Here is a 13085-nt window from a genome sequence, read left to right as displayed (position 1 = left end):
GGGTTCACATAAAATAACTGTAGAGTTAAAAAAGTAGCATGTTCCCTTTTGAAATGTAGTGGAGTAAACGGAAGTAACTTAGTTACTTCTCACCCCCTAGGCCTAGGGTTAGGGTCCACTGTTGCTCGGCACACAACCAAAAAGGTCTACTTCGGGCCTTCGGAGGGGAGAGGAGGAAGGAAGGTGGCTTGACGTCACCGTAATTATTTGACCTCCTGGATAAGCATTTTAGGACAGAACCGAACCTCCTTTGCGGGGCATGTTTGTGACCTGTGACCTGGTGACCGGAGTAGTGTAGAGTGTGTGAGTAGAGTGAATGAGTAGAGTGAGTGAGTAGGGCTGGAAAGGAGAGGTAGGTGGTTTTTACTCTGAGATGCATGAATGAGGGTCTTTGTCCCCCCCCCCCCCTTCCATCTCCCAGCTCCCCCTCCTTCCTCTCTCAACCCCCCCCCCCTCCTCCTCCTGCTCTCTCCCTCTCTCTCACCTTTAGTGTTTTTTTTTGGTGAGTGGCGTCTTGAGGGTATAAGAGGGCCCTTCACTGAACCCAGATTCCTCACACTTCAGTCTCTTCTTCACCTTAGCTGGGAGTTAAAAGGGAGTGTTTCTCAGCAGCAGCAGCATGGGTAGACTCTGGCTCCCGTGGTTCTTGTGTTTGTACGCGGTGGCGGTCTCCCTTGCCGAGCGGAGAGCTGGCAATAGGAGAGAGAAGTCGGCGGGCTCCCGGTTGAGGTTCGCTGCAGATGCACCTGAACATGATGCTGTCCTCCTCCCTGGTAAGTTTAAATATATATATATATTTTTGTATTATTACTCAGAGTTGGGAAATGGACCATATACAAATTCTCTTCAAAATATGTTTTCTATTATGGATATAAACACATTTTTTGTTCTGGGCTGACCTAACATCCTTAGTGATGTGGCTTCTTAATCTTCAGAATAAAATGGTGGTTTCCTTTGTGTCAGTGGTGAAGGAGGTGATTTCCACCCTACATTGTAAAACGCTTTGAGTTTCTAGAAATCATTCATTCATTCAGTTGAAGGGTTTAATTCCCAAAAAATTTGGGCAGGGGCATGCAGGGGGCGGGGGGGTTGAATGGTTTCGTTTGTGTTGTGTTGTGTTTGGGTGAAACAGATTTTTGGCAAACTGTTTAGGTGGAAAATGAGAAAGTTAACTGGCTTGGGGGAAGATGTGAGGGGGAAGGGGGGCTGGGCTTCATAGATCCTTGCATTCTCAATGAGGGCAAAGGTGTAGGGATGCTGCTAAGCCATTTTCAGTAATTCATTGAACATTTCAGGTGGAAAAACCATATGAAACTAATCGTTTTTCAATATATATCACCTTTAAAGTGTTGAAAACACTTAAAAACATGTGCGGAGGGGCAGGGGCGTAGCTGGGGGGGGGGGGGGGTAGCTTAGGATGACATCACTCAGGTGTATTATTGATGCTCTCATTGATACTATGTTTGTTTCTGAAGTGTGTGTGTGTGTGTGTATGTGTGTGTGTGTGTGTGTGTGAGATATATAGAGAGAGAGGGGGGGCTTTGGTAGACTATTGCATTGGTCCATTCATTGAAGATGAACGCAATGCGACATTCTTTACTAGGCTCACCCACCAACAGTGCAGGTGCTGAACTGCTGATCCGAATGTATAGGTAAAAACCATATTATGCGTTTTCATCAATAAAAAAATGGCCAACAAAAAATTCCGCTCACGCGCTTACGCGCGCTCGCATTCACTGGGGGCCTACAAATACATTCTTTCATGGGGCCCAGAATCTGGAGCTACACCCCTGCGGAGGGGATCAGCCTCTCTCTCTCCCTTATTCTCCTTTGCAACTTTGCATGCATTCACATAAAAAACGATATCCACAATGCAAATTACTTTAGAGAACATAGATAATAAAGCCACAGTTGAAAGGAACCTGCCAACAACAGTAGTACTAGTAACCTATTCTCCAAACTGCTCAGCCTCACCACCACTAGCCTAAGTACATAACTGTTGTATGTAGGGACAGGGTCTCATACTACTTTGCTAATTGCTTCAGCAACACAGTAACAGGACCATACCAGGGTAATTCTTACTTCTCACCATTACCAGAGATTGTCCCAGTATTTTAACACATTTTGTGTGCATAGGTGTACATGTTTTGGTAGATCTCAGCCTACCTTTCACACTGGCATTGATGTTGAAAACGGTTGAAAATATGCTCCATGAAACTTGAAAGTCATCGAGCATATTTTACTCTTGTGAAAATCAAATAATTTATTTTTGCTAATGTTACTGTATGACTCTACTTACTACAAGATATAACGATAGCAACCGGGAGTTAATAACAAGAGCACCCAACTGAATGCGGAAGTTTGACCTGCAGGTTTGTAGCGCTGTGTTAGCTAAAGTCGAACAACTCAGTGGTTTTCACAAGGCTGAGTTACCTATGCCTAGCAACCTTCAAACAACTTTCAAGTCTCATGGAGTATTGTACACCCCATTTCAACATCAATGGCAGTGTGAATCAGTGGAGGTTTCTCTATGACAACACGTGAAACACAAATTCACTCATAATTCATAATTATTATTAATTTACATATATATATGTAAATATATATATTTTGTAAATATATATATTTTTTTATTATTATTATTATTATTTTTTTTATTAGAAATGTTTTCCTCTGTAAAAAAAATGGCAGTGAATAAATTCTTTTCTTCAAAAATGGCTAAAATTGACAGCTCTGAGCAGGCCTGCACTGCAGTAATGACTGCAGTATATTCGTGTAGATGGCTGCACAGGTTGACCCAGGATTAAATAAATAATAAATAATAGTCAATCAAAATAGGCTATTAACGTCATCTAAGCACGGTCTGTGCAGTTAAACTCTTGCCATTGAATGGGGGATTGAATGATTGACAGCCCTTGACATCCAATACACGGAGGTTGAATATGATTGGCAGTCTTGAAAATCCAATCAGAGGTTGCTGCATTGCACAGTCAAAAAGGGGTCCAGCTGCAGGTCCGTAGGTTAGGTTTAGTTGGGGCCAATCTCAAGTTTCTCAAGTTTCTTTATTAGTTGTCATACAGAAGTACAGAATACTTTTATACAAAATGTAACAGAAAGAAGCATTTTGTATAAAAGTATTCTGTACTTCTGTATGACAACTAATAAAGAAACTTGAGAAACTTGAGATTGGCCCGAGCTAAGCCTAACCTATGGACCTGCAGCTGGACTGGTTTCACTGTGTGAAAGAGCAAGCTAGTAGTTTAGTAAGCTGTACAGCTATAACAACACAGTAGGCTAAATTAAACTTTGCGCCAACATTAGGACCGAAGTATAAACCAGCAACTGAGCAACATGAAGAAGTGGACTTATGCATCTGGATCAGAAAAAAAGTTGTGGATGAAAAAGTAAGTAGGCTACAGTGTTTGTAAAAGCTTGTATGCTAACAGTAGCTAGCCAGCTTAGCCTACATCACAATGATAATCACCAAGCTAACTTACTGTACACACTGTAGGGCTGGGCAATTAATCGAAACAGAATCGCAATATCGATTCATAGACCTATGCAATCTCATTTCTAAGTTATGACGATTTTTCTTTTATTAAAAAAAGTTATAATTTTTTTTTTTTTTTACTTTTTAAATTCTTTTATCTGGGTTGAACATGATTTGTGGAACTCCCTCTGGTGTTGTGGTCGTGGTATTCACTAACATTTGGGAAGTATTTCGACATGCACATGGGTATCTTAGTGGTGTAGTGTATCTTGTAGACCAGGCCCATTGCAAGTTGCTGTACTCTGTCGTCTACTCTAAGCCATCCTAGGTTGTCAAAGTGGGCAGGGGTGAGGTGGGTTTTAGGAGTAAGGTCAAGCAGTAGTCTGACCAGTTTGTTTTGTGATGTTTGTAATCTTGTTTTTAGTGCCTTTGAGGTGCTTTGGTACCATATTGAAATTCTTTTATTGGGAAAAACCACTTGAGATACAGTATCTCGTTTTCGAGAGGGTCCCACATTTTGTGCAATGTAACACATAACACACAACAACAACAAAAATTTAATAAATACAGGACATACAAAAACACAACAGAACAAGTACACATTGTAAGAGGATATGTCTCATTATAAGAGGATAAGAGGATATGTCTCAATCTCCATCATAAGAGGCCCACTCCACGGCAGTCACATGACGCTGCCACCGCAGGGCAAACAAATATGCTTACCCTGCGATGACACCGCCAGGCAGCCGCCGCGAGAAAGGCCCAACAAAACATTCAAAGGGTGAGTAGAATACAGGATGTAATAGAAATTGAGCTCCAGGACTGGCAGGAGAAGAGGAGAAATCAACCTGCCCAACAAGCGCCCCAAATCAACCAATCGCCCCCCCCTGCCTAAAAATAGGAGTAGAGCCAACTAGCTAACCCGTAACACCCGCATAAAGGACGGCTGTGCCCCACGTCCCCTCACCAGCGCAGGAGCCCCACCAAGGAAGCATGTACACTTGACAATAAAATTAGAACAAAGAGCATTTTTAAAGAGGTAAAATGAAGATATGGACCGAATGGTCACCGGAAGATTGTTCCAGTCCGAAGGGGCTTTGAACATGAAAGATTTCTTGGCCATTGCTTTTGAAAATGGAGAAACTGTGAAAAAATACTGTACAGAGTGTCTTAGACGATAAGTGCAAGAGAAAGGGACCATCAACTGTTTCAGGTAAGCAGGATAGTCAGAATGGATACATTTGAAAATCAATTGCAGCCAATGTCTCTGTCTTCTTAAAGTAGGAGAAGGCCAGTCTAAGGTTTGATACATAGTACAATGGTGGGTTGTGAACGGACAGTCAAGAACAAATCTGCATAGTCTATTGTAAGCCACATTTAGAGGTGATAAATGGGTTTTGGAAGCAGCTTGATAGACAACATCCGCATAGTCCATTAATGGCAAAATAAGTTGTTGTGCAAGTCTCTTTCTAACAGTGAAGCAAAAACAATGTCTAGCTCTATAAAGGGCTCCAATGCTGCGATTCATTTTAATAACAGTAGAGGTAATATGGAAATTGAATGAGAGTTCGGGGGTCAAGCCATACTCCCAAATACTTGATGCGTTCAGCTTTATGCAGAGGTGTATTATCGGCACATAAGATAACACATGCCTTAGATTCGGTTGCCTTCAGTCTTTTCCGAGTACCAAAAATCATAAAGTGCGATTTGGTTTTGTTTAGTATTAGTTTATTTTCAGCAAGCCATTTCTGTAGTGTCTTAAAGTCATATTGTAAGGCTGATTGAATCTGTGCTACATTATTTTTGGATGTATACAACACTGTATCATCTGCATAAAGATGAACGCTGCAATCAGAACAGACAGAAGGTATATTATTTATAAATATTGAAAAAAGAAGTGGACCAAGGGTTGAACCTTGCGGCACACCACGTTCTTGGACCATTGTATCCGATTTGAACCCTTGGATGACAACACATTGTTTTCTATTATGAAGGTATGTATTGAACCAGAGTAATGCATTGCGTGATAGGCCAACAGAGTGAAGTTTATCTAGAAGTAGGTGGTGGTCAACTAAGTCGAAGGCTTTGCTCAGATCGCTAAAAATTGCACCAGTTAATTTACCATCGTTAGTTGCAGAAAAGATGTCGTTTGTAAGCTTTAATAGAGCTGTTGATGTTGAGAATTTTGACCTAAAACCAGATTGATGAGGTGATAAAATATTGTACTTGTCAAGAAATTTAGAGAGCTGATTATATATCAATTTCTCAAACACTTTGGCAATAGAACAAATAATTGCGATTGGTCTATAATTATTCATTTCAAGTGCATCTCCAAATATTGTACTTGTCAAGAAATTTAGAGAGCTGATTATATATCAATTTCTCAAACACTTTGGCAATAGAACAAATAATTGCGATTGGTCTATAATTATTCATTTCAAGTGCATCTCCACCTTTATGCAACGGGGTAATACGAGAGCACTTCCATATGTCAGGCATTTCGAATGTGGACAGTGACATATTAAACAGATCACACCATGAGGTGCAAGCATAGTCGTAGTACCCTTGAATGAGAGCTCCTGTTAGAGTCTTCAAGGTATTCTTGTTTACCAGAGAGGAGATCCGGTACAGGAATCTAGTTCGTTGGTTGACTTAGTTTTATTACATTGGATCCCATTTTGTCACAGGAAAGATTTGCCTCTATAGGATGGAACCCAGGTAGGTAATTTCATCTTTCCTTTTAAGATAAGATATTCCTTTATTGATCCCCTTGGGGAAATTCAGGCATCATAGCAGCATGGGGGAAGGGGGGGGGGGGTACAGTAGTGAAAACAACACAAGCAGTGTAAACAAATAGGTCAATATAATTTACTATCTAACTAACTGAAAAATATATTCACAGTATATATTCAGATATAAAGTCGTCAGTAGCTAGACATTTTTCCAGGTGTAAACATACCGTTAGCGATCTCAGATACATGGGACTTGAGTTAGTCCACAGGCCCGCGAGAGGGGGAGACAGACACAAGTTACTATTGCAACGGGAATGTTATTATATTCACCTGTTTAATTGCATAGAACCTAGAGGAATGAATGAAGAGAACGTGTTAACCTGTTTCCTTTAAGTACCTTTTACCTATAAGATTATGGTTTAATCCATGTGGTTGTTTCACGCATGAGGTATGTTTATCGTATGATGCTCAATAGAAAAATGTATGTAAATAAGTAAAGGGCCTCAATTAGCCCTACAAACTACGGGCATGTTACATATCAAGTTTTTGGTAATGTAATGTATTTTTGCTTTTGCTTTTGTTTTTTATATATGTTGTATATTTGTATAATTTGTATTTACTAACAGACTCTATTTTGATAGGTCTTTCCTTTGGTCATTGAGGACCAATAGACTCAGGCACACCTGCGCCGTGATGCCATTTCCTGCCAAGTCATTAACCACCTGTGTTGTGAAGGGCCAGATTAAACCGAATATATATATTTATTTATATATATATATTTAATTGTATTTGTATATTCTCTAATATTCCCTGATATCCCTTGTATATTCCTTGTACAATATGCATTGAATATCCATTCTAGCCTACTGCACATCCCATAATAGTCTCCATTCTACTATTGGTCGAGACCTTGGTGCCAGGCTGCCATACCCCTCAGACCCAGTTCAAACGTACCGCTCAACATGTACGAACAAGTCCTAGTTCCGCGTAGGAATTTGGCTACCGCACCACTAATGGGACTATTTGTTCATAGTGCGTATATATACTGCGCTACTAAAGTAGGACTTTCTTTTCAGTCCAGTTTCTTACCCTCCAATAGAGTCACAGACGTAAAGCCTCCCCGCGATGCCACGTGTGGGAGTAAGGCCAAGTTCGGCCTACCATCGGTATTGAGACATCGTGTATATTAATATTTGAATAGTCATATTTGGCACTATATCGTCGAGTTGGACGTAGTCTATTAAGCTAATAATAGTCTGTTAATATATAGTGCTTCGTGCGGTGAGAATACTACCGTAGTCAGTACCCCATCGTTTCGGGCAGAGAACTGGCTGCTTACCCAGGGTGGTTGACCCTATGTGAAGCTGCACCCGAGGAGCCCCAGAGCCGACGAGCGAGTGGACCTGTATACCGGATTATTCTACCGACGACAGCCCGCCTTCCCAGGCACGGATTATGCTTTGGATACTTTGATTATTCTATGGATAAAGACCCCCGACACTACCGTGTGTTGGAACCCCCCCCCCCTGGAGAGGACGCAAGGTGAGGAGACGCTCTGCAAGACGAGGTCTCTCCACATCTCTCCCCCGTGGACCGGAGAGAGCCGGCCCACAAAGAGTCCACCTGCTTTCATCTGTGGTCCAAGGATCGCCGGCGCATTGAACGGCACTACAGTGGGTTCACCTGGGATACCCTTGGCCGGACGAGGCAGCTGGATTCTACCCCCCCCCCCCCTCCTACTCCTGTCGGCTTACAAGCGACCGGATTAACCCCCTCTAGTGTATCCAGCCTATAATCATTAAAGTATCATTGCTGTTATTCCTTAACTATTCCAGGTCGTATATTTACCACCTGCGCCTTCAGAGATTGGACATTATCTATTGATATACCGACGAATACTCCTTGCCATAAAAGTGCATACTATTTCAATTCATAAATGTAATTAAGTGATTAAGTGTTTATTCTACACACCATCGCTGTGTAGGAAATAAAGACCTGTTTCTAATTCGTACATTTGTGTTGGATCCGTTTCATCTACGTGAGAGTGTTCATGATAATATATTTATGCCGTGTACTGGGTGGCCGAATATTAAGTACAAAGGTAGTGGTAGTAAGTATCATATCTAGTAATACAGTCAGGGAATTGTACCCCTCAGTTACAATTGGTCCTTCGAGCCGGATGGTAATTAGTGTAATATTAATATAGTGTTATTAATATTGAAATGGCCTATGATGAACACTCCACGAAACGATCCTCCTAACCAACGCCCGCAGCGCGAACGACGGCTCCCTCAGTACTTAGAGGCTTACGCTGTCAGTCAACAACCTAGTCTTCTACTAACAGTAAACGCGGTAAAACTAGAAAGTAAAAGTATGTCTAACCCCAACGCCCAGACTACCCCGACCATAGAGGCCCCTACGGGCTCTAATGTAACTGACCAAGTTCACGGTGGGGACCAGTGGGAACCAGACATGACTTCACACCCCGCCAGTACTGAAGAAGTAGTCCCCGATGAGTCCCGGGAGGAATACAATGCTACCGAGAGAGAACTCGGCACGGAAGAAGACGGGGAGAGCACCGTGGAGATAGAGCTCCAAGGCTCCGCAAGGAGTACCCCGAGGGAAGGCTCCCCTATACAACCGCCTTCTCCCAGCGAGGCAGAGAGGACCCTACAGCAGGCATTCCTCGTCAGCCTGAAAGCCTCTACTGAACGCGATAGACTCCAGGGTGAACGCGATCGATTGCAGATACAGCAACGGAGCGAAGAAGAGCACATACGCCTGGAAATAAGACGCATTCAGATGGAAGAGAATGTGGCCCGAGACCGAGCAGACAGCCAGCGAGCAGCTGCTGGTGCTCTACGGGACGCAGAGCGCGACAGACAGCAAGCGCAACTAATAGAACAGCTGATCAGACGGACAACACCCTCTCCCTCCGCCAGAGGCTCCAGGAACTCGTCTAGACACACCTCCAGGGCGGCATCCCCTAGCCGAGTAAACAACCCTGAACTTGACCAACAGACGAGGTCTATACCCCCCACAGACCACCTCCCCCCACCGGTCCAAGCGAGACCTAGCAACCGGGAAGGAGCAGCATATCCTGTGGAGAGGCTAAACCAGAGACTACAAGCACTGGATGACCTAACTGAAGACGAAGAGGAAGAGGAGGAGAACCGCGCCCGAAGACAGCACAGTACTCTACCGGACCAGGAGGTCCGGTACAGCCCAGGCTATACTCCCGCGGAGCTGCGCTACAGACCCCCGACTCTATACACGGGTGAGCACGACGCACGACCCGCACCGAGGAACAGCACCTGGACAAGCGGGCCATGGTACACTGCCGGTACCAGCCCATACCAAGGAGCGGGAGGAGACTCGCCTAGGAGGCCTCCCCCCCAACGCTCGCCGATGTATCCACAGTCAGCGTCATACATTGGCACGCCTATGGTACCCGACTTCACCCAAGAGAACCGGGCCCAGTATACAGAACTCCGCATGTGTCTGGAGACCATGTTGGTGGATGTATTGGATGAACGCCACAAATACGCCATCCTACTGCAGCACTTAAAGGTGCCCCGCGCACATAATATAGCGCTCGCCTACGCGACTTCCACCACCCCATACACAGCAGCGCTGGTAGCATTGGACCAGAGGTATGGGCGCATATGGGATTACGTGATCCAGGAGATCCGACACATCGACCGCTTACCCCCAGCAATAGACAATCGAGCACTGGACGACCTGTCCATCAGAGTGCAGTCCCTGGTAGGGATGTTGGGAGCGCAAAGAGAGAAGGGGAAGTATGAACTTTACGCCAACTCAAATGTGGAAAGGATCCTGGAGAAGCTGCCGCCCGCTCGTCAGGAGCGCTTTAGGCGACAGAGGGACCACAGAGACCCGAATGGCCCCGAACCGAACCTCCTCGATCTAGCAGACTTCCTGGCGAGAGAAGTCAGCAGCCTACGGCTAGATACATTCGGACGGAGCACCCCTGGCTCCAGAGAAGGAACCAGACGACTAAATGATGGAAGAAGATCGGTGACTGTGATGCACCAATCGGAGTCAGTACCGAGCAGCAGGAGCCACAGTACCCCCTCCAGAACGGAGAAGTGGAAGATAGTGTGCCCCTACTGTGAGAAAGAACACTGGCTAGCGCAATGTGACTCCTTCCCTAAGCTGAACGCGGAGGAAGCAGGTCAATGGATAAAGTCCAACAAGCGCTGTTTTCGCTGTGCGCGCTCACACATGGCAGCCGAATGCCGCTTAAAGAAAAGGTGCACCAAGTGCGATGGAGCCCATCTGGACATACTTCACGACAGTAACAGACGGCGCCCTTCACCTGCACCATCCAGCCGCAAAGCGAGCGTCATGTACATCGATCCCGCCAGCAGCAGTGGAGCCCGAGTACTCCTAAAAGTAGTGCGTGTGACACTAAGCTACCAGAATAAAGTCCTGGACACTTACGCCGTCCTCGATGACGGGTCAGAGAAGACCCTGCTGCTCGCCTCCGCTGCGGCCCAGCTAGGGCTGCGGGGAAGCGAAACCCAAATGACAATTCGGACAATAAGACGAGATTTGAAGACGATAAAGGGCGAGAATGTCTCATTCTCTATCGCAGCAAGCGGCCAGCCTGAGCGACGGTACCAGATTGCAGACGCTTTCACCAGCCAAGAAATAGGACTGTCGCGGTACACACACCCCGTCGCCAAGCTGATGGAGAAATATGCACATCTGCGCAAGTTACCGATCCCGCTCATAGACAATGCTATGCCGACCCTGTTGATAGGCTCCGACCATGCAGACCTCATTGTCCCGATAGACCGGGTTCATACCGGACCCCGAGGCTGTCCTGCAGCAGTCGAGACCCGTTTGGGATGGACTCTCCAAGGCCCGCTCGCCAAATCTCTCAACCGAAGTACAGCCAATAGATGTCTCCACTCCCGAGTCACAGAGGGAGAAACCGCACTCCTGCAACACGTAGAGCGGCTATGGAGCTTGGAACAAATGCCCTTTAAGAATGGAAAGAAAGACATTCGCTCTAAAGATGACATTTACGCCATTCACCTCCTCGAGACAGGGACCAAGAGAGTCCCGGTCAACGGCGTGTTGAGATACGCCACGCCACTCCTGCGGCGAGAAGGAATGCCTACTTTCCACGCCAAGACAGACGCCATAGAACGGTACCTGCTGAACACGGAGCGGCGCTTAGCCAAGAACCCCGCCCAAGAGAGTGTATACCGCGCTGAGATTGAGAAGCTCATCACAGCGGGACACGTCACAAAGATGGACATTAAAGAGGCTGACCAGACCACTGAATCGTGGTACGTGCCCCACCACAAGGTCCATCACAACGGTAAAGACCGCATAGTATTTAACTGCAGCTACCAGATCGGATCCCAAAATCTGAATAAAGAGTTACTGCCCGGTCCCACACTCGGCCCCTCCCTACTCGGCGTTCTACTCCGCTTCCGCCAGGAAAAGGTGGCCATCAGCGGGGACATTAAAGGAATGTTCCTGCAGGTGAGATTAGTAGAGGCGGACAAGCCCCTGTTACGGTTCCTATGGAGAGAGAAGCCAGGAGATGAGCACCCAGCCATCTACCAATGGGAAGTCCTCCCCTTCGGAACGACGTGCAGCCCCTGCTGTGCGACATTTGCACTACAGAAACATGTAGCAGAGGACCCAGCAGCGGACGAAGAGATCTACACAGCATTTGTCCTCGCCCGCTCGAGAATAGCCCCACTCAAGCAACAATCTATCCCACGTCTAGAGCTCTGCGCAGCCCTAGCCGGAGCGCACCTAGCCACGCTCATCCAACGTGAGCTCACCATACCGGTGTCTAGAACAATCCTGTGGTCAGATTCCACGACGGTACTCGCCTGGATCAAATCGGACTCATGCAAGTACAAAGTCTTCGTGGGAGTCAGAGTCACCGAGATTCAAGACTTAACCGAAGAGTTAACCGGAGAAACAGAGTGGCGCTACGTTGATACAAAACAGAACCCAGCTGACGTCATCACCCGGGGGATGCCCCTGGATGACCTCACCCGTCGCAATGTCTACAGTGACGGCCCCGCATTCCTAAGACTCCCGGAAGGACAGTGGCCCATGCCTATCCCGAGGGAAGCAAGTCCAGAGGAGGTGGAAATTAAGAAGTCTGTGTTCTGTGGATTGAGCACCGTAGCCTCCACCGACCCTAACATAAACGATTGCACGTCCATAGAGAGTGCACAACAAAGAACATTCCTGCGGTACCACCCGGAGTGCAAGTCCCCCGCTGATATGTCAGCAGCTAACTACGAGGAAGCAGAATTGCTTCTACTGCAGCGAGCCCAGAGAGACTCGTTCCCCGATGAATTGGCCTGTCTACAGGGAGGAAAGCCCGTCCCATCCGACAGCAGATTAATTCACCTGGCCCCCGAGAGCGACGCTCACACCCTCATCAGAGTGGGTGGTCGCCTACGCAGAGCCCCCAATCTACCGGATGACATTAAATACCCGATCGTATTGAACAGCCGACACAAGGTCACAGAGCTGATTATAAAGAAATACGATGAGGATGTACATCACGCAGGAGCAGAAAGAGTCTTCGCGGAAATCAGACGTCGTTACTGGATCCTACAAGGAAGAGAGGCGGTACGACGCTTCCAACGAACATGTCTAGACTGCCGCAAGTGGCGCGCGCAGCCCAGCATACCAAGGATGGCTGACCTTCCTCCATGTCGCCTCCGAATCGGTGACAAGCCATTCCACTCAACGGGTATGGACTGCTTTGGCCCGCTGCACATAAAGAAAGGAAGAGGAACCGAGAAGCGGTGGGGTATTGTATTCAAATGCATGACCACCAGAGCGATACACATCGA

At 46.3% G+C, this 13085-nt stretch overlaps 1 protein-coding gene across 1 annotated transcript in view; it reads left to right on the top strand.

Moving 5' to 3' along the window:
* The first annotated feature begins 575 nt into the window (after positions 1-575).
* Positions 576-13085, top strand: part of LOC311244483 (extracellular matrix protein 2) — a 114295-nt gene continuing 101785 nt past the window's right edge. The window contains exon 1 of the mRNA XM_084334021.1: positions 576-773. Within this exon, the coding sequence (XP_084190147.1) occupies positions 620-773 (154 nt within the window). The 5' untranslated portion in view covers positions 576-619. The remainder of the gene's footprint in view (positions 774-13085) is intronic.

Source organism: Notolepis coatsorum (assembly GCF_963971535.1).
Source record: "Notolepis coatsorum genome assembly, chromosome: 17".
In the NCBI taxonomy this organism is placed as follows: domain Eukaryota; kingdom Metazoa; phylum Chordata; class Actinopteri; order Aulopiformes; family Paralepididae; genus Notolepis; species Notolepis coatsorum.
Note: the sequence above shows the minus strand (reverse complement) of the source record. Positions and strands in the feature narration are given on the sequence as shown.